This window comes from Hyperoodon ampullatus (assembly GCF_949752795.1).
Source record: "Hyperoodon ampullatus genome assembly, chromosome: 6".
Taxonomy (NCBI): Eukaryota; Metazoa; Chordata; class Mammalia; order Artiodactyla; family Ziphiidae; genus Hyperoodon; species Hyperoodon ampullatus.
The window spans coordinates 57,230,813-57,256,080 of NC_136919.1; the positions used below are offsets into that span (position 1 = coordinate 57,230,813).

Sequence of the window (25,268 nt, forward strand, 5' to 3'; positions counted from 1 at the left end):
TTTATTCATGCTTGCATTTTTAGTCATGGTATGTAATGTGTGCAGTGTTTATGAAAGGAATGAATGAATGGCCAGCAGCACACTCGTTGGAAATAATTAGACCATGGTGGTAATGGGAACCATCCCAGATTAACTCACCCCAGGAAATCTATTGATGATTTGAAAATTTTGCATATTAACTTATTAATATAGTTTGTCTTATCTCAACAAATTTAAGGCAAACTGAAAATCCTAATAGAGTTAAATGATATCTGAGTTTTTAATATCAAAACAAATCTCAAGAAACATTTATTTTGACAGCCATACACACTATCTAAGTGAAAGTAGGGTTAAAGCCATGGAGAGATAACAAAAGCATTTCATAAGATATGAAGTCCAAGTAAGCTATATTGGTAAAAGAATTCAAAAACTTCCAAATTTATACCCTTCATATCATTAACTAAACTTCCAAATTAAACATAAAATTAATTAAGAAACTTCCAAATTTATATCATTCATTTTAATAGTCTAGCAGAATCATGTTATCCTAATCTGTTTAAAAAATTTTTGTTTTAAGGTCTTTATCTTCCCTGCTACGTTGTTGGCAGGGGCATAATATCCACATCCTGCTAGAGTCCTAGACCCATCCATGAAATGGTGGGAGATATTCGTAAGGGCAGAGGCTGTGTTTTAATATCTCTAACACCGAACTCTTGGTTTGTCAGAAATTTTGTCTGAATGACACCTTTCCTTTGTCCCTATTAGTGAAAATATGCTTAACTGTTGGCAAAATAGTCATGTGTTAAGACCAACGTTCCATAGGAATTTAGCATTTATAAAATGACTTTCTCATAACTGCTTATATATTACATTGGGTCTACACAGTGATGCCTTTTAAACTTTTATGGACAGAAGAATCTGAGGTAGAAAGAAGTTAAGTAATTTGCTAAAGTTAGTTACTCCAGCTAGGAAATGTCAGAGCCAGGCAGAGAACACAGATTTGCTAGTCTAAATTAGGTTTCTTTATAAAATTCAACTACTAATGTATCATGTTTTTTTCATAGGAAAAGGTGTATGGTGGAAGTACACACAGGTGGGAAACCTTAATCTCACTTTTTCTTACTTTCCTAATGTTTTGAATTCCAGAAACCTTGTTCTTCTCCAAATTCATTCAGCATCACATTGTTTTAAACATTTTTCTTTTATTATACAAGTAAGAATTTTTGTTTTTTTTGTAGAAAAATGAGAAGCTACAAATAAGCAAAAAGAAGAAAATACTTTTCATCCAAGCATCCAGCACAGAGTGCTGGGCATAGAAGCCATTAATAAATATCTATTGATTGAATGCCAGGAATTAGCTCCCTGACCTCTGGGTAAATTGCTTAAGTTGTCATATTCCATCTGTAAAAAGGACTTGCACTACTTATTTCCTTACGTTATGGATTTATTTGACATCAGTGATCTTTCAGGGACTTGGTGAAAGGTGTTAAATAAATCATACCTTTATTGTTATCTCTGAGGAGGAAATTATTTGAAATTTGCTGTTTTTAAATATCTTACTGCTCTTTGTCATAAGTAGGAAGGCAAATGACTTATTTACAGTGTATGATATGCTTATTTGGGTGGGAGTATGTAGGAGAACAAATGCATTTATTTATAAATAAATCATCATTATAAAATATTAAAAACTTCTTCCTGTGATATTTCAAGTTCTGTTGTTTAGTTTTGACCCTCCCTGAGCCCAAACTGCAGTCAGATGGATTTAGAGTTTATCTACCAGCATTTCTTCATGAAAATAGAATAACAAGGAAAAGAAATTGATAGAGTAAGGAAAGCTTATTTGATTTCTTGCTATTCTTTCTGGTTGATTGTATTTAGTCCATGGGTATCATAGGGGTATGTGTATATTAATTCATATGATTTACTTAGTTTATTAGGTGATATCAGTGACATTGTCCACAAATGTGGCTATTTGGAAGAGAAACTAAGTTAGATAGTGGGTTTTCAAAATAGGATATGACAGTACATGAAGAGAATGATTTTTAAAAAACACAGATGTACCTGTTGTCCCATGATAAATTTCAGTAAACTAGGCTTTTCTCCAGGTGGGATGACAATAGCTCCAAAATATTCACTAGCATGATAAGCAGATTTTCTTTTTCCTATTGTTTTAGCACTGTTTTATACTTCCCAAATTTTCTTATAGCTGAGCTTGTATTTCCATTCTATAGGTGGTGTGTGTACATAGAGAGAAATATGTTCATCCATTTAGTTAAATCTCCTATTAAAATTGGTTGGGACTAGTGGTGGGACAATAAAGTCAACAAACAAAAAAATACCCTGGAAACATAAATTCCTGGCTTATTCTTTATAAATTTTCTTTTCTTTTTATATAAATGAATTGGGTTATAATAGAGTTCTACAAAAAATTAATTGAAAGGCTCTTAGCAAAATTCATATTTCTATTAATATTTGATACTTAATAAATCTAGAATAAATTTTTAAAGTATGATATGACAGTAGGATCTTAAAGTGAATTTTCCACTTAAGGTCCAATAGTTTCATAATAGAAGTGGTTCCCTCTAAAGGTTATTTTGGGACTTAGTTCACCTTCATTCAGTTTTATAACGTATCTTTTGGAATCGACTCTGAAAATTATTACAGTCACACTTTCAGAGGAGTAATTTTTCTTCTGATTTACACTGAATGAGCGAACATTAGCTAGCTCTTCAAGTTCGGGTCTTAATTATTCTCTTGTTTGACCTTTGCCTGTAACATTTGGTTTGAGTTGTGTTCTTCTCTTTGACTTTAAGATTCAGCCACTGGCAGGAGCCTTATTTAATCTTTCTATTGAGCTGTTTCATCTCCTTGAATAGGACATAAACCTATTCATCAACCTATCTTTCATATGGGCATGCTGTTCTGGAATACTATTAAGATTGAGTGCATTATGGCAGGGTGCATTCTATTTAAAAAACAATGTAATATGTTTCAGTGTGATTAAGAACAAGGGTTTTACAAGTGCAGTATATAGTAAAATCAGAACACTCAAGGGTTTTTTACATAATGTGCTATGCCTAATGTGCAAACAGTTGGTTTAATTTTTTACTTTAGCTTTTTAAAAGCATGGTGTTTCTCATAAATGCTGCCAGTATGTTCTGATGTTTCATTCCTTAATACTTGAGCTGATATGGTACTATCACTAAATTATATCAATTTCCCGAGGAATCAAATTTCTAGTTTGATTTATACAGGTAAAACAGGGTCTCACTCAGTAGATTTAATCTGACTTCATAATCAGAATGGAAACAAGAAAATGAAAATCTAATTTATAGAATTTTTTTTGTGTGTGTGGGCAGCCTCTATTAAAGAAATTCAGTATTTATTTATTTACTGGCCTAATAAAAATTAAATTCTCTTCTAAAAAGCACTTACCGTGAAACATTTTTAAAAATTCAAGTGTGATTCTGAATCTTTGTTTTATTTCTGTTATTTTGTTTTGTCCCAATTTCCTGACTGTGTTATAGCAGATGTGGTATTTTAGCTGATAGTTGTTTTATGTTTAAATGAAGATCCTAAAAAACAAAATGCATTTGCCTTCAAGTTAGAAGTGGCACGTATGACTTGTCTTTGGAATAACAGAATTGTAGATCTAGAAGCTGCCTCTGGGGTGAGTGGTGAAAGGGACTCTCCGAAGGTCAGATGGCAAATTTGTGGTAGAAATGGAGCCAGGACCACGTCTCTTGATTCCTTGCTAATTTATCTGTTACTACCCCACAGGACTCAAATTCAGATTGCATTTCTATTTTCTGTTGGTTTGTTTTATTGCAGTATTTCAGTTACTGCTTTATAATACATAACCTTGGAAACTTTATTTACAGCTTTTTCATAATATGCGCTAGTTTGGGCTTCATGAGTTTGAAGGTGGGCTGACTTTGTGAACCACCGGCTAGTACTTTTAGTGGTGGGTTGAGCCAAAAGAATTCCAAAGTGAAGAATATTTTCCTTTTTCATATATCCCTGTCAAGAATCCCTAAGGCCAAAAATAAAACCAGATAGAAGAATGCTTAATTAAACTGAGGGTAAGTATGTAAATTTAAATCTGTTCTTTGGACAGATTTGGGAGAAAGTTCAAAAGAAGTTCTCTAATGTTTATGGTTTGTGTTTGACTACTGTTAGATTAGTAGATGATTTCTAGTTTCCAGAAAGTGTTCTCAAGCTTTATAGGGATTATCTCATTTATGCCTTTAGTGTGGTGGATGACCTCTTAAAGCTTAATGAATGGTATGATATAGGTAATAGCATTAGCTCCATTTTATAACTGAGAGAATAGGATGTATTATGCCAGTGTCCAAGGTGGGATTTGAACCAAGGGGTTCTCAAAACCCCTGGCTCTCGACCTCTAAGCTCTTCTGCTTCCACATTACACATAATTTCCTGTCAGAAAATGACGCCTACCACTAAACTGAAGTTTTCAAGGGGCTTTGCTTTAAGTTAGCAAACATTTTTACACTTCCTACGGTAAACCTGAGAATTCCATGTACTTGAGAATTCTCACACTTATATTTGGGATACAGTAGTAATTTCTGGGATCATCTTAACTTGCAGCCTCTTTTTCCTCCTCTTTCTTCATATTCAGTCTTAATTTCTGCACTTCCCCTTTTCCTTGGCTTATTTGGAGCAATAGTCAGTGTGCCTTGGGCATTATTTGGATACCTTCATTTCTATTCTTAAAAGAGTAAGTGATTCTCTGTTATTCCCAAATAAGATTAAAGCTGCTAGCTAGCCCTTGGCTCCTAAATTCTTGACCAATGTCCTGTTTCTTTACCTTCCTCTTAGAAAACTTGTTTCCTTGGTATTGCATCTCGAGATTGAAAAGAACCACGAAGAAGTACCTACTTCAGTTACCCATTCAGTGGAATGTTTCTCTCATACTCCTGCTTGGACTATAATCTTTTCCTAGAATCATTACTACTCATTAAAAATTTCTTCCTCCTTTTGACAATATCATACCTGCTTTCTTTTTTTTCTTTTGGCTGCACCTCGCAGGATCTTAGTTACCCGACCAGGGATCAAACCTGGGCCACAGCAGTGAAAGAGCAGAGTCCTAACCACTGGACCGCCAGGGAACTCCCCAGACCTGCTTTCTTTAACCACACAACAATGAAACCCAATGACTGACTCCCTCTTTGCTTCTCCCTGGTTTGTTCCCTAAGCTTTTCAGTTTGTGAGTTCCCACCTATAATATTGACTATTAATGGTTTTTGTGTTTGTTCTGATTTCTCTTTCTTTTATATTTGTACTATTTCCCCCTATTAAATAATTCCTGGAATTCAGAGGCCATGAGAGGTACCATGCAATTAGCACTGCATTTGATAATCGGAGGGTATTTTGTAACATTTGACCCCGTAAGAAGAGTAGCAGCTGGTTTTCTCCTCTTGCTCCCTGTCTCTCTTTAGCTCAAAGACATACCAGAGGGCTTCCCTGGTGGCGCAGTGGTTGAGAGTCCGCCTGCCGATGCAGGGGACACGGGTTCGTGCCCCGGTCCGGGAAGATCCCACATGCTGCGGAGCGGCTGGGCCCATGAGCCATGGCCGCTGAGCCTGCGCGTCCAGAGCCTGTGCTCCGCAGCGGGAGGGGCCACAACAGTGAGAGGCCCGCGTACTGCAAAAAACAAACAAAAAGACATACCAGAACTGCAAACCTCAGTGAGAAATCAGTGTAGCTCACTTTTATAGTCAGGACAGACAGAAAACAGTAGATCACTTCTGTGTTCAGCAGGTGCAAGCAAAAAATCATACTCTGTGAAAGTAGATTTACTTTAATGATATAGTTAAATTTTTATAATGTACTTTTGAGCAGTGGTGTCAGACTTTATTTTAGCAGTGGCTTCCTTTTTTTTTCACATAATCTGAAGGGACCCTAATCCTGTATCTAAAACTCAGGATTGGTCCTTAGGCTATTTACATTTTCATTGTTTGGGGCAAGCACCCTATTGCTTTTGTAAAAGCAATACACACTGCTGGGGTGTAGGGTTTTCTGGAACACAGTCTGAAAACCCTTGCTTTAGGAGAGTGGAGAGACAGAATTTTCCTTGATTTATTTGGGAAGATTGAAAGATTGTCAGACTGAACAGGAACCACATTCTTGTATGCACTATGTCTAAACAGTTGCCATCATATCAGTATCACCCTCATTCTGTCTTCATTTGGAATATCTAATGGAGCTTAAATCAATTAGCATACTTAGGATAGGCTATCTCTGTGCCAAAATGCCAAACAGAAAAAACGAAGTAGAGTCCACACGATGTTGAAAAGGAATCTTATTTTTAGCTCTTTCTCTAAAGTTAGAACAGTTTTGATCCCTTCCCTGGAAGCATTTTTCCCCCCTACTGAAAAGGGAATAAAGCAAAAATTGAGAAGGGAAAAATTGGATCATTGACTTTTTTTTGCATGATTATCTTTTGATGTTTCTGTGAAGTTAGTTTGAGGTGATCTTTTAGGCTATTGTATTTTTTTTTCAAATTCAATAGAAAATGGGTCTTAACTTTAATTGATTATATTTACTTATTTTATAACACATTGCCACTTCTGTCACCCTAATGCAGTTGATAGCTCTCTTGTGTGTAACACCAATTCGTAATCCTCTGCATTGAATACTTAAAGGGCGAGTATTAAAAATTGCATGCTATGCAAGAAGAGATGGGTGTACCACATTTAAAAGTGGCTCTTACACATTGTGCACTTATTAAAAGAAGAAAATTAAGCTGAAAAATATCCCTTTAATATGAAGTGTTTGAGGAAATCGTAACCTCTGTATTCTAATATTTTGAGTGTTATCACTTTTGTATTCTTCCTTTCCTCCTTGATCCATGTAGTTTTTTCCCTTGCAACACTGTTTCCCTCCCCTTGAGTAGGTAGCTTTACAATTGTGATCTTTCTTTTTCTCAAATTGCACTTAAAATCCACTTCTTTTTTGGGGTTGACGTTCCTTAGTCCAGATGCTTCCTTCTGTACTGTGTTTAGGAACTCTATTTCAAGGGACATACTTAAAAAAAAAAATCTCTTACTTAAGATTAGGTTATACAATTCCCAAGAATTATATCTACCTAAAAAAACCTTCATGATGAAGAATCATAACGAAGATTTTGTAAGTAGATGCAAAGTGTTTTCTTGGGAGTTTGTAGCATTGGGAGAATTTAAGATTTGAGAAATGAGATTGTGAGGTCATAAGAGCCAAACCTATGTGAGTGTTAAATGGTGAATTCAGGATGGGAGAAAATGTTCGGGAAGGAGGAAGTAGCCTTCACCTCAGCTAGAGAGGAAAATCTGGGTAAGGGGCTAAGCAGCCCTGGAGGCAGGTATAAAGGCAGGCTTTCTTTCGGTTGTTTACACATCTGTCTCTGTAAGCAACATAAATAGCACTTTTTTCCTGCCTGGCCAACACATACCCTGCTCCTTTTTTGTTTTGAGGTCTCAGCTTAAATGTCACCTTCTCAGGGAGGGTGTATTCATCTAAAAAGTAAAGAGGAACTCTCCCATTTCCCTCATGTCAGCCTGCTGTATTTTCATTGTAGCACTTAATAGTTTCTCGATATTTTCTTGTACACGTATTCTTTCTTCTCTCCTCCTCACCCTCCCTGCCTCCTAACAGTGGACATAAGGTTAATAAGTGCAGGGGCCATGTCAGCTGTGTTTATCGCTCTATCTCATGTCCCTAGAATAGAACCTGCACTTAGAGGACAGTGTCTTTGGCTAGACTGTCATCTGCTTGAGAGCAAGATTCCACCTTATCTTTGTAGCCCTATGATTATATAGTGCCTGTTGAATTGAATTAATTAGGGTAATATTATTGAGAAGATAGGATCATTTTATAAATGAAGACATTATATTCCCTTTTTTCCTCTAAACAAAAAGCAGTATCAGTCTTAGTGATAGCAGGGCCAAGTGTAAAACCTGGGATAAAACTGGGTAAAACATTGATGCCAGAGGACTATCCCAAGGGTTGTTGACTTCTGCTATTCCGGAAATCATGAGGGGATTATTTTAGGAAGTGAGATTCTTCAATGACTCTTTATATATTTGATTAAGTAATGAAAAGCAGTGTTAGTTTCAGATGTACAACATAGTGATTCAGAACTTTTATAGATTATACTCCATTTAAAGTTATTACAAAATATTGGCTATATTCCCTGTGCTATACAATATCTCCTTATAGCTTCTATGCATACATTTATTTTATACATAGCAGTTTGTACCTCTTAATCCCATACCCTTATCAAGCCCCTTCCCCCTTTTCTCTCCCCACTGGTAACCACAGGTTTGTTCTCTGTATCTGTGAGTCTGTTTCTGTTTTGTTATATTCATTCGTTTTCTTTTTTAGATTCCACATATAGGTGATAACATACAGTATTTGTCTTTCTCTGTCTGACTTATTTCAGCAAGCATAATACCCTCCAGGTCCATCCATGTTGCTGCAAATGGCAAAGTTTCATTCTTTTTTATGGCTGAGTAGTATTCCAGTATATATATATGCCACATCTTCTTTATCCATTCATCTGTTGATGGACACTCAGGCTGCTTCCGTATCTTGGCTATTGTAAATAATGCTGCTGTGAACATTGGTGTGCATGTATCTTTTCCAATTAGTGGTTTTGTTTTCTTTGGATATATACCTAGGGTTGGAATTGCTGGATCATATGGTAGTTCTATTTTTAGTTTTTTGAGGAACCTGCATACTGTTTTCCACAGTGGCTGCACCAGTTTACATTCCCACCAACAGTTCTGATGACCAATTTTTTTGATGTAGTAGTACACACTGAAATGAAGATGCTCCTGCCAAATATTGGGAGGATCTTAGTTATTTCCCTAGAAGACCATTTTCCATGTAGCTAACGTTGCTTTTCCAGATGGACCTAATGAAATATGGTATTCTGAAAAATATTTTGCCCAAGGTTTAACTGTAAAAGTGGTGGTCTCGGGCTTCCCTGATGGCGCAGTGGTTGAGAGTCCGCCTGACGATGCAGGGGACACGGGTTCGTGCCCCGGTCCGGGAAGATCCCACATGCCGCGGAGCGGCTGGGCCCGTGAGCCATGGCCACTGAGCCTGCGCGTCCGGAGCCTGTGCTCCGCAACGGGAGAGGCCACAACAGTGAGAGGCCCGCGTACCGCAAAAAAAAAAAAAGTGGTGGTCTCCTTAAGATAGAAATATTAAGATTTTTCAATTTAATAATTTTCAATAAAAAAATTAGGTCTGTCTCTAAGTTGAACTTTCTCTGAAGATACAATTTTACTCTTTCTTATCAGATTAGCCCGGTATGTATTTCCACTAGGCCAATCATTTGAAGCAATGCTGTATACTGAGTTATATTGAGGGAACTTGGGACAGGTTGGTGGTAGTGCTATGAATTTTAGTGAAAGATGTAAGCTTGAAGACTTATATTTAATATTTCCTGACAGTTTGTAATGTTATATAGTTTTGGGCACTCCCTGTATTTTGTTGACTTATTTGTATGTGTTCCTTGAAGAAATGATTATGAAGGTGGTCTTATTTTAATATCATGGTTATATTTTCTCCAGATGAAATGTATTGACTTAACCTCAGCTAGATGGGCTAGTGACACAACTCCTTCTAAAGCTGAAAACGTGCATACATGTAAAAAAAAAAAAATCCTCTCTTTTTCCCCACTGCCTGGAGAGAGAGCCATGGATATTCTGAGTCTATATATAAAGATTCCAAATTACTAACCAATGAAGTCATTTTTATGTATCATCATTAAGATTTCTAACATAGCCAGTTTGGAGTCTTGAACTCTTATTCCAAATCTAGGAGTTTAGTGTAACATTCAAAATTAATGATTCCTCTTTTATATGTTATACATTCTTACCCTCCCTGAGTTTCGATGTGAACTTCTGAGTGTGTATGGTACGAGTTCTCTATAGAAGTATAAACTTTATTCATATTATCTGTTTTTTTATTCATCATTTTCAGTGTTTCTTCTTATACTGACTGTTCCACTATGCTGTTACTTTCCTAATGCCTTTTGCTCATACTTTCTGTTTGCCACCCAGGCATTTCTTGTCAGCTGCCAGGCTTGCTCCATCTCTTCCTTTGGGGTCATACTAAAGTTACGTTTCATTGATTCTACTCAATTTCATAAAGGGTGGGCTGGGTTCAGAGATGAAAAGAGTCCTGAGATACAACCTTAGCCCTTGGAAAGCACAGATTTAATCTAGGGTGAGGATGGGGCTTGATAGTAGCATATATATTAGGATTTGCTAATAGGATCAGTGAGAAAAAAGGTTGAACCCAGAAGAGGGACAGTGCCATTTTTGTTTTGGAGTATTGACAGAAGGCTCTCCCGAGGAGGTCTGTTTGAGTTGGTCCTTAAATGGTGAATCCTGAGGAGGTAGACATGTGTTTTACATCTGCCTAGTTAGCTAACTATATCTAGTTTGTTTCTTTGTAACTTTATGAAAGTTATTTAGACAGTTATCTTGTGTGGCCACAGTTCTTTATTGCATAGGAAACAATTAGATTTTCACAATTGAATTTGAATTTTTTAAAAAGTCAACAAGGTGAAAACAACTCAACAATACAATTCAAAAATTGCGCGATGTTATCTTTTTTTTTTTTTTTTCTTTTTTTTGGGGGGGGTAGGAGTTCATTAATTAATTAATTTACTTATGCTGTATTGGGTCTTCGTTTCTGTGCAAGGGCTTTCTCTAGTTGTGGCGAGCGGGGGCCACTCCTCATCGCAGTGCACAGGCCTCTCACTATTGCGGCCTCTCTTGTTGTGGAGCACAGGCTCCAGACGCGCAGGCTCAGTAATTGTGGCTCACGGGCCTAGTTGCTCTGCAGCATGTGGGATCTTCCCAGACCAGGGCTCGAACCCGTGTCCCCTGCATTAGCAGGCAGATTCTCAACCACTGCGCCACCAGGGAAGCCCTGCGCGATGTTATCTTTAATGCTTTTTCAGGGAAATGAGGAAGTGACACAAAGGGGGAAAGCATTTTTTGTTATTTGGAAATACCTGTTTTGAAATGGGCTGAATAGAAGCAATGGCAGAATCTGTGTGTGTGTGTGATGTGTGTGTGTGTGTGGTGTGTGCGCGTGCATGTGTGAGCTTATAAAAACAAAAATAAAATCCAACTGTTGATTTTTGTTCTTTTCAAGATGTCAGGAGTGTAAAGGCTGGGCCATGTTCGGTGGCAGGGTGATGCCCAGACTGCTAGATGTTAGTCTTTGGACTTCCAGACGCACAGAACAGGGGCAGCAAGACGGCCATGTAGTACCCTGCTTCACTTTTCTTAGGGGCTCTGATGTGGTGGAACTGAAGCAGGAAGAGAAGGAGTCCAAAATGCTGAAGCTAGAAGGGACATTGGGCACAGAGCCATGGTAATAACCAGTCTGTATATATAGAGAGTTTCGTGTGGGAGGGCTCTGCACTGTAAATAAAGTAAAAGCAATAATTATCAATGGGCAACTGGGCCATGTCCTTATCAAAAGTATTCAGATGTGTGTAAAGTCTAGTGTCTAAGCAAATAGACTGGAGAGAGGCTCTGGAGAGGAATCTGCCAGCTATTTTCCTAAGGATTTGGGAAAAAACTGTTGCCTAATGATATTTTCTAAAGCTTATTACATGATGGTCTTGTGGATCTGGAGGAGTTTGTTCTTTTCTTTCTTTTTCTTGTTTTTTGTTTTTGGTGCTAAAAATTAGATATTTTAATAAATTAAGTTTACTTATTGTATATATAACATTATATAAGCACAAATTCATTTATTCATGTAAGGAGCATTTATTTCTTTGTATCAAGCATAGATTTTTTTTTTTTTTTTGCTGTACGCGGGCCTCTCACTGTTGTGGCCCCTCCCCCTGCGGAGCACAGGCTCCGGACGCGCAGGCTCAGCGGCCATGGCTCACGGGCCCAGCCGCTCCGCGGCATGTGGGATCTTCCCAGACCGGAGCACGAACCCGTGTCCTCTGCATCGGCAGGCGGACTCTAAACCACTGCGCCACCAGGGAAGCCCCAAGCATAGCTCTTTTTCAAGGCTTTTTCTCCTAGAGGATTAATATTAAAAATCTCAGGTAATAAGTAAGGATTTGACGTATTCCAGGCTAACCAAATCATGACTTTTTTTCCTTTTCATGTGTTTTTCTTATTTTTGTACATTTTCCACTCAACTTAAAAATTAAATAGATTAATGGTCAATGTATATAGTTAACATCATTCTAAATACTATGTATATGGGTTTATATTGTGCCTATTATTTTGAAAAGCTATTTTAGCAGGGGAAAAAAAGCCCAACTACTCATTATTTATGAAAACTTTGGTCTGTTCCTCTCAGGCCTAAATTCTGGGTGTTGTTTGTGGGTAGATCTGCATGGAGTTTTGAAAATGTCTTCTAGTTAGAGCCTTGGGGTACATGAGTAGTAATGTGCAGAAGGAGAGGAAAAGGGAAATGTTATTTATGGCTCTATAGTGTTAGTTTCAAAATGATGTTGGAGATCTTCTGGCCCAATTTGTTAACTCAATTTCTTAAAATTTGGCACTATAGAATTAGAACCAGTCCCACATTAGATACTCAGCTCTCAAGAGACTACTTCTCTGTGGCAACACTTTCTATCACCTCTACCAATTTTTAAAAGATTATTTTGCTTGTAGGGAGTTTGGAGAAGAATTTGACTGGCTAATGTCAAATCATTGCTGCTTGTAGAAAGCAACTTCTTTAGCAATGGTAGATCAGTGAAGAGTGGCATGAATCCTTTTTTTTTTTTAATTGAAGTATAGTTGATTCACAGTGTTGTGTTAATTTCTGTTGTACAGCAAAGTGATTCAGTTATACATATACATACATTGTTTTTTATATTCTTTTCCATTATGGTTTATCACAGGATACTGAACATAGTTCCCTGTGCTATACAGTAGGACCTTGTTGTTTATCCATCCTATATATACTAGTTTGCATCTGCTAACCACAAACTCAAGAGTGGCATGAATCTTTAAGAAATCTTTAAGAAATTCAATTCGGTGCTCAGATAATAATGGTGGGGTTGCTGACCTCAAGTCGCTCAGTCTAGTGAGGAGTCTGAGAGGTGGTAACGTTATCAGGCTGCCTGATAAGTGCAACAAGAGAAGCTTGGAAGAGGAACAGAGAGACGTTCTGAGAGAGCCAACATCTCAGAATTTTGGCTGGATTTTGACAGGAATAAGAGTTCCCAGTGATTTCTACTGAATTAATGTGCATAGTTTAAAGAATGAATATGAATCCTCCCATTTTATTGTCACCTAAAAAAATGTGATGGCTTCCTATAGATGGGTATCCCTTCAGTAACTTATGACATTTGGCCTTTTATTACATAGATCTTAATAGATCCTTAAGGTTAGAAACTCATGTTAATGATTCTGATTATAAAACAGTCGAATAAATAAACTACTTCTCCTAATTTGACCTTTTTTCAGATTAGAACTGTAAGTTTGTATTTGCATTGCTACTGCTTTTCTGTCGTGTTTATTGTGAATAAAAAGTTTCTATTGTTTGCTTCTAATTGAGAACTCAGGGTGCTCAACAGACGTTGTTATTTATGAAAATACTGCATTTAAAAATAATTGAGGTATGAGTTGGTAAACAGTTTCTTATAAAACTAGACTTCTTTGGAATAGTAATACATAACAGATCATTTCCTTTAAAGGGTGGGGAAAAAATTTAAGACCTTCAACTATAAGATGTGCTCACTAACAGCTGTTTTCTATAATAGGAGCATTTTGCATGCAGAATAGAGAAAATGAACTGTACAAAAGGGTGTATAGAGGAACAGCTACAACTTCTCTGGCATGTACAGCAGCCCACAGAATAAACTTCCTTCGAATGGCATTGGCATGATTAATCCCAAGCAACCTGGACACTGAAACTGCTGTTCTGAAAAGGGGCTCTGCAGCCTGGAAATGTCATGGATGTAATGCTATCTTTCTAGCTAGGGTGAGGTGCTCATGCATTTAGTGGCACTCCGCTCAGTGTTCAGGGTATTTGAATATTCATGATAGGTTGGCAGGTGGTCAATGGATGCAGGGCTGAAGCCACTCTGAGTCCTTTTGCTTTTTCATTTTTTATTAGAGAAACTTGTAAGGTCAGGTGAGATGCCTCATTCATCATCATTTACTTCTTCTGATGTCAGTTTGGGGAAATTTTCCTAAGGTGGGCTACAGGAGACTGCCAAGTGTTAAAATCCTGTCTTCAGTATACCTCTTTGTAATCATATTTGTATTCATAGAGTGTCTAACCAATTTTCAAGTACATCATCATCATCCTCTGCATTAAAAATGCCTCAGACTTGTATTTCCCCACATATATAATCTTCTTGAGTCTTGATAGCCATGCTTACAATGTGTAGATGGTGTTCTCTCTTTTAAAGGGAATGGGGGCTTCCCTGGTGGCACAGTGGTTAAGAATCCACCTGCTAGTGCAGGGTGCCCTGGTCCGGGAAGATCCCACACGCCACGGAGCAACTAAGCCCGTGTGCCACAACTACTGGAGCCTGTGAGCCACAACTGTTGAGCCTGTATGCCACGACTACTGAGGCCCGCACACCTAGAGCCCGTGCTCTGCAGCAAGAGAAGCCACCGCAATGAGAAGCCCGTGCACCGCAACGAAGAGTAGCCCCCGCTCGCCGCAACTGGAGAAAGCCCGCGTGCAGTCACGAAGACCCGACGCAGCCAAAAATTAAAAATAAATAAAAAAATAAAGGGAATAGAACTAGAGAGCTGTCTAGAGAATCCTTAGTCCGGGGCTGTGGAACTGAGTCTTCTAATCCAAATCCAGGGCTCTGTACTTGTTTTCTCCTTTCTATTTTCATCCGAAAGGTTTACATGACAATTGGGTATTTACAGGTTAGATTTCCTGCCTTACTTCTGTCACTTCTTGATGTGTTCCAGGACCTATCCTGTGTCTTTTACATACATCACCTTGTTTAGTTCTCACACTGTCCAGGCAAGGCACCTGAGGTTCAGAAAACTGGAGTAACTTTCCAGAGGTAGCCTGGCTAGTTCGAGGTGGATTCCGGATTGACACCCAGGTGTGCGTGAGCCCTTGACACTCCTTATGTTCCTGAGTAAATGTTTCTGTCCTTATGAATTGGGAGATTGGGATTGACATATATACACTATTGATACTATGTATAAAATAGATAACTAATGAGAACCTACTCTATAGCCCAGGGAACTCTGCTCAATGCTCTGTGGTGACCTAAATGGGAAGGAAATCCAAAAAAAGAGGGGATATATGTATACGTATAGCTGATTCACTTTGCTGTACAGCAGAAACTAACACAACATTGTAAAGCAATTATACTCCAATAAAAATTAATTAAAAAAAGTTTCTGTCCTTGGGGAGTGAAAGGGAATTAGAGATGAGGTTCCTGAATATATGATAATAAGGAAGTCTGTTAAGTGTCAAATCAGTGATTCAGACAGTTCTTTGGGAGGGTAAAAGGAGAAGAGAGAATAGTACTCTGTGGTCTGGAAAGGCTTTGTGAAGAAATTGAGATTTGAACTAGCAGAGGATACTAAGAGTAGCATCAAAGTGCGATGGAAGGAAAGAGGGCAGAGCATAGGTGGGAAATACTGGGCATGTTTTGGGGGAATTGATGCAATTGAATGAAGCATAGGAGGATTGGTGGGTGGCAAAAGGAGGAAGGGTTTAAAAGGCAGACTGGAGCCCTGCTGAAGTGGACTTGGGCTACCAGGTTATGTGCTGTGTGGTATATGGCCTTGATGTTCAACATGTACATTTTTAATTCTTTGGGATACTTACTACCAGAATGCAGTCTTAACTAGAATAGCTCAGTTGGCTTGCAACTGATTTTGATTTAATGGAAATTTTAGTGGGGTGAAATCATATTTAGCTTCTTAGGGCATCTCTCTCATTTCCCAAGAGCTTGCCTAAATAGTCTTGTCTAAATAAGTCTTTCTTCATAAGAATACAAAAGCCTTATTGTTTCTTATGTATTCTTATGGTGTGAATAGATTTGAAGTGTTTGTATGTATTGCAGTATTTCAGTAAGTATTCCTTTGGGGGGTAATGGGGGATAATGAGTCTTAATGAACACCAATAACATTGGGAGACACTGGGTTTGGGATTTTTCTAAGGAAGGAGGGTGGTCCTGCCACCTTTTGGTACGGAAATTAGGATATCTCAGAGAACTGAGGGGTTTAGGGTAGAGTGATGTCCGTCAAAGACTAGACATAGATAATATGTTTGCTAGGTAACTTATAGTTGTTTTCAAGCTTTCAGTCACAAGGTGCTGTCCTCAGTTTCCCTAAAGTGTTAGGGCAGGGTGATAACCACTAAAGTCCAGTCATTCATGACCATGGTTGACTGTGATGGACTATCCCCCATCAAGATTTGAATAAATAACTTATGTATTTGATTTACACAGGGATATTATTATTGTAGATTCTGAACAAGAAGTAAAGAACAAATCAGAGAGTTAGCTGGGGCTTGGCAAAGGGCTGTGAAAATTGAGAATGATGTAGGTGGTAGGATGGGATTTTTTTTTCTTGTTTTTAAAGGAAAGAAGAATGTCTTTTTGCCTATTAATCTCATCTCACTTTTTTTCTTTTTTTAATGTTGCAGTGTGCAAAGATCCACCTTACAAAGTAGAAGAATCTGGGTATGCTGGTTTCATTTTGCCAATTGAGGTTTATTTTAAAAACAAGGTATGTAATCTTTACTCATTAATCTTTCAGTAGAAGATCCTTCATTAACCAAATGATGTTTAAAATAGTTTTGATTCATAAGCACTTCTATCACTAGTTGATTTTAAAATAAAAGTTAAAATTTGTCTTCTAGGAATTTTGGCTATTGTTGTCCTTAATTAAAGAGGAAGTGGCTAGAGAAAGATAATTTCAGTTCTGTGAAGTCAGATTATATGAAATTCATTAAATGTTTCTTTTAAGAGAAGAGTGATTACCTTTTGAAAAAGAAGATTAATATATGTTTGTACAATAGAAAAGAGAAATTACGGCTTTTCAGTGAAATGATCCTTTTCTCATTTTCATAATTCTAGAATTTGAGACTTACAAAGAATAATCTCTCCTTTATCTTTATCTGATACACACATGTGACACATATATATACAATTATATCAGCAAGTAGATATTATGGATTCTACTGGATTTTAAAAATTTCAGCAGTGCATATATGGCAAAACACGCAGACTATATTATATTGGACAAATTGCTCAACCTCTGTGGGGCTCACTATCCTCATTTATAAAATGGGGATAGGATATGTGTATCTACCCCATAAGGTGGCTAGGAGGATTAGATTAAATAAAGCTACCCAGGATTTTTAGAATAATGCTTCATATGTAAATAAGCACTTAGTAAATGCTAGCTGTTACTTTTAATCACCTTGTTTCTTCCTTTTATTCCAAGGTAATCATAGTTCCTGAAACCTGCCCCAAAGTGAGATAATTCACATTTTTCTTTTTAAAGGAACTGAGCAATTAGAATGTTGTGTTATCCAAGCCAGTGCTCCGTAAAGTCTGGTCCTTGGACCAGAAGCATCAGCATCACCCAAGAGCTGGTTGGAAATGAGATTCTGAGGCTCTATCCCAGATCTACTGAATCAGAATCTCTGGGATGGGGCTTAGGAGTCTGCATATTTACTGGCCTTCCAGGTGAAGAAACACCACAAAATATGAGAACTCCTGATAAGCCACTCTTTAGTGACCAGTATCTTCCACTGGAACAGTGTCCCACTGACTTTTTCTTTTTCTTTTTAATTGAAGTATAGTTGATTTACAGTATTGTGTTCCACTGGCTTTTTCAATGTATAGAAGGCCCAGTCTTCAATTCAGTAAACATCTCTTTGTGATTAAGAGATAATTAACTTTTAAATAAGCTATAATGAAACTATCCTCAAAAGTTGGAATGTGTAGAAAATAGGGATAAATTTTATTTTTCATATTTCTTGTTTTTTTCAAGCTGGTCTCCTCATGTGCCACATTCCTGCTCCATGGCCTTCCTACACACATGATATCCCTGTTAATTATTTTTTCTTTATATTTATATTTTGGGTACGTATTTGGTGGTAACCTATTTCTGTGTAGTTAAATAGCTGAGTGCTTACTTTGTCCGTGGCAGTTTGCTGAGCCCTTTACATATGTTGCTTTGTTTAGTAGGTTTATAAGAACTTTTGTGAGGTTATTATTCCTATTCTACAGGAAGGGAAATTGAGTCATGGAAAGATTACCTGGCTTGTCCAAGGCCACACAGTTGGAAAGTGTTAAAACCAGATTCTTGATCTAGATCTTTCTCTCCACTGGCAATTATCTTGACTTCTGTGTCTTCGAAGCAGTAACTCTTTGCCAGAATAATGATTACCTTCCTCAGTAGTAACACCACTGAAATGTTCATGTGTTTTTCATCATATCAGAATTTGTTGAGATGCATTTATGTCTGTTCATATGATATGCTTTCATATTTGATGTATGGATTTGTTTTTTCTCATGTCAAGATTTCCCGTAAGAAATTAGTTTTTAGCTTTCTTTTTTTTATTAAAAAAATTGAGATATAACTTACACACCATAAAATTCATCCTTTAAAAATGTACAGCTCTGTGGGTTTTAGTGTATTGTGCAACCATCACCACTATTTAGTTCTAGGACATTTTCATCACCCCATAAAGAAACCTTGTACCTATCAGCAATCACTCCTCATTCCTTACTCTCCCAGCCCCTGGGGTTAATCTATCCCCTTTCTCTATGTAATATCCTATTCTGGCCAATTCTTATCAATGAATTCATACAATATGTGGCCTTTTGTGTCTGGCTTCTTTCATTTAGTAGGTTTTCAAGGTTTATCCATGTTATAGGATGTACCATACTTATTCCTTTTTATAACTGAATGCTATTCCACTGTATAAATAACGCCACATTTTTGCTTATATTTGTATTCATAATTTGATGGACATTTGACTTGTTTCTATCTTTGCCCTATGAATAATGCTGCTACGAACATTCATATACAAGTTTTTGTGTGGACATATGTTTTCAAGTCTCCTGGTTATATACCTAGATGGAGTTGTTGGGTCGTGTGGTAACTCTGTGTTTAATTTAACTTTTTAAAGAACTGCCAAACTGTTTTCCAAAATGACTGTACTATTTTACTTTCCTACCAGCAAGGTATGAAGGTACACTGAAGGCTTCAGTTTGGAAATAATGCTGCAATAAAGTATCTTCTCTCCTACTTTCTGTTTAACTTTTCTGGTCACTTTTACAAGCTCTCATTTCTTCAGAGAAATATATTTTCTGAACTGCTCAATTCCCTCCTTAACAGAAATAACTGGAATCTCCTCATCCACCAGATTTAAAAAGAAAGTAAATGAAGGATGAAGAGGCTGCAAGTAATGTGTGCACACGTGGGCACACACAAATACAGTCGTCTTGGTACTTTGGGTAGCAATTCTTATGACTGAAAGACATATTATTTATTCACTTTGTGAGGAATTTTTAGTTTCTTAAAATATGAAAGAAGAAAGATGCACCTGAGATGGAAAACAGTTATTCCTTTGGGGCCATTGTAAAATAGACATTCAGCTGACCACTGTGTAGTAGATACTCTGTTTAGTGTCCAGATTAGCTGATTTTTATTTTCTAGTTTTAGATTTGCTTTAAGATTTTATACATAATAATTATTGCTTTTTTCACAGGTGCACAATGAAACATATTTCAGTGTTTGTAATACGAAAAAGTAGTATACACCTAATTGTAGAGACGTGGATCAATTACTGGTGGGTTAATAATACACAAAATGCTATATAGCAATTAATGTAGCAAGATGGATAAGTCTCAAAAACAAAAATGATGATTATATATTATATGGTTGTGATATCACTTATGTATGGTTTTATAAACCACTGAAGCCAAGAATAAATGAGGTGATGGAGACACACATATGTAGTACAAGAGCATGAATTGAAAGGACAGCACAGGAACTAAAGGGCATGGCTTACTAGGGAAGGAGGGATGGAGAAGCTCATCTTTACAAAATTTTATTTCTTTAAAGAAAAACGTAAACTAGCATGGTGAAAGTGTTAACATCTCTTTAAACTCAGTGGAAAATATATGGGTGTAGTATTTTAAGTACTTTATGTTCTTAATTTTTTAATTAAAATTATTGCTCTGTCATCTCTTTTTAATTTATCTTCTTAGAGTGTCTTAGAAACCAAATTTTTGCTATCTTCCATTCTGGATCTCCATCCTACTGAAATGATCCATGTGTGAAAATTTAATAGGTCTAGGCTGTTGCTCCAGAATGTTCATTTCATTTCTTCTGAGTGTATATCATTTTATTTATCCCTGGAGTTTACTCAACTCTGTCTCGTAGAAAGAACATCCATTATAATAATGGTTTATGAAAAAGTATTATTTCAAGTTTGCATAGGAGATGAGAGAAAGCAGCAAAAAGACCTCCATCTGATGTTGGAAGGGGCCTACTACTGCATATTCAGTGTATAATATCACCCTGCCCTTGGTCCCATCCCCATCCTTGTACTTTTCCTGCTTACAATAAGTTTGTCTTCAGTTTTGCTCACTTATTTGAGAGGTCAGAGTCAAGAGGGGTGGTGGAGTGTCAGTGCTTCTTATGAGTTCGTGTTTGTTTATTCTCTTATTTTGTTTGTATTCAACAAAACAAGCCTATCCATGAGAATCATGTGTGTTTCAGAAACTAAACCAACAGGCCCACTGAAACATAATTGACTGTAGCACTTCAGGTTTGAAAGGATCCCATGCTTCTCTCTTTCATTCTGTCCTCAGAAAAGTACACGAGTGAATGTCAAGGACTGAAGCAGACTGAGAGGGATAATTTGATATTGCCAAAACCAGGTTTCCACCCTCTAGGAAATGTATCAGCTTTATATGGAGAATAAATACAGGCTTCCTTGTTTGAACTTCGAAGAAGAATCTTTTCTGTGGAGCATAAATTGACATTATATTGATGTCAGCCCTCTAAGAAAGATATTCAGTTGGTCAGACCACAAATTTATGGGTACTCTTTACTTTCTATAAAAAAAAAACTTCAAAAGAAAATCACACTCAGGATTCATACAAAGATTGTCACTTTCTGTGGTTCTTGGCCTTAGTTTTACTGAAAAGTAATTTTTTTTTTGGTTTTAAACTGGTGTGAACTGTAAAGTGTTGTTACTACCTCACTCTTTTTCTGCTGGTAATTATTATATTCATCAATGTATTTTTCTCTTTAAAAAAGTATGCTGGAGTATACTCCTAGTAAAAGTGAATGGAATAAAACTTAGGAGTTACTCCTTTCACTTCATTTAATCAATGTTAACTATTTGGTATAGCCTTTCCAGATTTTCCCCCCATGCATTTGCATGGATAAAAAGTATGTCTATATAGAGATTGGCAAGGGCGTAATATATCATATTTTAATATTTTTTCTGTGACTTGCCTTTAATTCACTTAGCGATATGCCTTTCCAAGTCAGTTTTTAAAAATATCTGCATAGTATTCCATGGTAATGATATACTTACATGCAGATCATCCCTGTTTTTTTTGCTATTATAAACAATGCTACTATGAACATTTTATTTTCCATCTATATCTGTCTATATATCTGTGCACACATATTTGAATATTTCTGTGGAAGAGATTCTTAGTAGTAGAATTACTGGGTTAAACATTGCATGCATTTAGTATGTTGATAGGTATTGCCAGTGTGTTTTCCCAAAGGCTTTACCAATTTACACTCCCAACTGTAAGGTAGAAAATGGCCCTTCTTATTTTTTAAATTAATTCTAAGGTTGTATTGACTATTTTACAATTTGGAGGAAAGGCAGGTAAGTAATAAAAATGGTTGTGATCATTACATTAATAAAGGAATGCTGTAACAGGGACGTCTAATTCAGATGGGGTTGGGAGGGTTAGGAAGACTTTTCAGAGGAGTTCATGCTTCAGCTAGGTCTTGAATGATGAGTTTGCACTAACCAGGTAAAGGATGGAAGTATGCTGGGAGGGGAGGCATTTTAGACAATGGGGAATACGACATGTGAAAGGCAAAATGAATGAGATAATATGAAGCACTGGGGAGCAGCAAGTGCTTCAACATTGTGGAAGGACAAGGTAGAGTAAGAGAACAAAAGCAATGCAGGAAAGGTATTAAAAGACTATAATGGTTATTACCAGGAGGTGGGATTTCATCCTGTAGAAAATGAGCCGTTTAATGCTTTTATATCAATGGGAAGATGTAATCTGATTTTTGTGTTAGAAAGATCACTCTCTTGTCATTGTGGTAGGTAGAAAGGGGTAAGTTTAAAAACAGGGAGGCGACCAGATGAAGAGTGATGAAGGTCTAAGCTAAGGCAGTAGTTATCGTGACTAGAGCAAAGGGCATAGATTTGAGAGTTCCTAAGGAGGAATACTAAACAGAACTCGGAGACCATTTGACTGTGATGAGTAAGGGAGAAGGAAGCGTTAGTGATGACTTTTGTGTATTTTACCCTTGGGAAGCAATTAAGATTTCTGTTTGTCATGATATAGAGTATAGGAGAAAGGACACATGAAGATAACTTCAGTTTAAGATAATGCATGAATTTGCTGTTGCTGCCGGTCACCCCAGTGGAGGTGTGGTTAGACTGGAACACAAGCATATGGCAGTCAAGTGGGAGCTGGGCTGGAGGTAGAGAGGGGAGTCACTGTCATGAAGGAGGAACTAACTCACTGTGAATGGGCATTGTCTCCCTGGGGAATTTTGCAAAAAGGTAAATGCATTTAAGAGTCAATGAAGAAAGAAGGGAAGCCTGTGAAGAAAACTAAGGAGAAATGCCAGTAAGTGTGAGGAAAACCAGGAGAGAATGGCACCCTGATCAAGGAGAGAAGGAGCAAGTTTTGTGCCAGATTAGTAATAGGAGTGAGAGGTAGTGAGTACATGAGTGGAGACTGTGATCTGGGGAAGTTTGGATGAAGAGGTGAAAACCATGAATTTGTAGTAGGTAATGTCTGCATTCTGACAGTTTCAGGTACTAAGACTTTTTTTTTAACATCTTTATTGGAGTATAATTGCTTTACAATGGTGTGTTAGTTTCTGCTTTATAACAAAGTGAATCAGCTATATGTATACATATATCCCCATATCCCCTCCCTCTTGCGTCTCCCTCCCACCCTCCCTATCCCACCCCTCTAGGTGGTCACAGAGCACTCAGCTGATCTCCCTGTGCTATGTGGCTGCTTCCCACTAGCTATTGATTTTACATTTGGTAGTGCATATATGTCCATGCCACTCTCTCACTTCGTCCCAGCTTACCCTTCCCCCTCCCCATGTCCTCAAGTCCATTCTCTAGTAGGTCTGCATCTTTATTCCTGTCCTGCCCCAGATTCTTCATGACATTTTCTTTTTTTTTTTTTTTTTTTAGATTCCATATATATGTGTTAGCATACGGTATTTATTTTTCTCTTTCTGACTTACTTCACTCTGTATGACAGACTCTAGGTCCATCCACCTCACTACAGATAACTCAATTTTGTTTCTTTTTATGGCTGAGTAATATTCCATTGTATATATGTGCCACACCTTCTTTATCCATTCATCTGTTGATGGACACTTAGGTTGCTTCCATGACCTGGCTATTGTAAATAGAGCTGCAGTGAACATTGTGGTACATGACTCTTTTTGAATTATGGTTTTCTCAGGGTATGTGCCCAGTAGTGGGATTGCTGGGTCATATGGTAGTTCTATTTGTAGTTTTTTAAGGAACCTCCATACTGTTCTCCATAGTGACTGTATCAATTTACATTCCCACCAACAGTGCAAGAGGGTTCCCTTTTCTCCACATGCTCGGTGCTAAGACTTTTTAGTCAAAAGAACTGAGTTCAGATCACTTTGTTTCATCACGTGTTAGTAATATAACAAATTCTTTTTTAAAAAAGGAAAAACATTGTTTTATTTGACTATGTAATTTTAGAAAATACTGTGTTTTAAAAAACCATAAACACCTCATACATTGCAGGTGGGATTTTAAAATGGTGCAGCCACTCTGGAAAACAGTAAGGCATTTCCTAAAAATGTTCAACACATATTTACCTTATGACCCAGAAATTCCACTCCTAGGTGTATAGCCAAGAGAAATGGAAATGTATGTCCATACAAAAACTTGTACACAAATGTTCATAGCAGCATTATTCACAATAGCCCAAAATGGAAATAACCCACATTTCTATTTATTGACAAATGTATAAGCAAAACCTGGTATACCCATATAATAGATTATTATTTGGCCATAAAAAGGAACTGACACATGCTACAGCATGGATGAACCTCAAAACCATCATGCTGAATATAAGAAGCCAGTCACAAAAGAGCACACATTGTGTATGTATATTCATGTATTTATACGAAATGTTGAGAATAGGCAACTCCATAGAAGCAGAAGTAGATTAGTGATGCCAGGGGGTGTGGGATCTGTTGGACCACTAATGAGTTTGAGATATCTTTCTGGAGTAATGAAAATGTCCTGAAATTAGAATGTGGTGATGGTTTTATAACTCTGTGAATGTACTAAAAACCACAAAATATTATACTCTAAATGGGTGAATTTTATGGTATGTGAATTACTTCTCAGTAAAGCTATTATTTAAAAAACATAAATAGTTTTTATCAAAAACACGTAAAATGGCAAAGCTAATGACAAATGAAAAAAGTAACACTTCACAGAGATGGTTAATATCTATAATACACAGGGAGTTTTTATATAAAGTAATAAATTCTAAGTGCTTTAATTTCCTCATCTGCCAAACAGAGCTGACAACTGACCCAAAGGAGAGCTATGAGAATTAAATGAGATAAATGTTAAATACATAATATTGTTATTATTATCCTCAGTATTCATTTCCCCTTGGATGCCTGAGAATCTGTCTGTAGAGAGGTTTAGATGTTTAGCCAGCTAAAGTAATGGCTGGAGAGTAGAACTCGAGTATCATGGAATTATAATTACTGTGTTCTCTTGGATATGGTGCTGTTTTGTCCACCAGGAAAATGCCATATTTTCATTCATTTCCCAGACATTTATTGCATTGCTACTATGCATGGGGCACTAAACTAGTTGTTGAGGGTACAGTGAGGACTCAACCATTATTCCTGCTTTCAAAGATCTTATGATTTAGCAGGGTAAAGGGAGATAATAAGACAGTTATTCTAAGGTGTTTCAAGGATAAGAGAGAGAGGCACACAGAACAGAGAGGCAGTTGGGAGTGGAGTTCAAGGAAGGCTTCC

At 37.1% G+C, this 25,268-nt stretch overlaps 1 protein-coding gene across 2 annotated transcripts in view; it reads left to right on the forward strand.

The window, feature by feature from the left end:
• The window catches only part of MLLT3 (MLLT3 super elongation complex subunit), a gene marked incomplete at both ends in the record, with an annotated part of 257,568 nt that overhangs the window by 125,406 nt on the left and 106,894 nt on the right, over positions 1–25,268 (forward strand). For both annotated transcript variants that reach the window (XM_079706509.1, XM_079706508.1), the window contains one exon: positions 16,612–16,694. In XM_079706509.1, the coding sequence (XP_079562635.1) occupies positions 16,612–16,694 (83 nt within the window). The remainder of the gene's footprint in view (positions 1–16,611; positions 16,695–25,268) is intronic.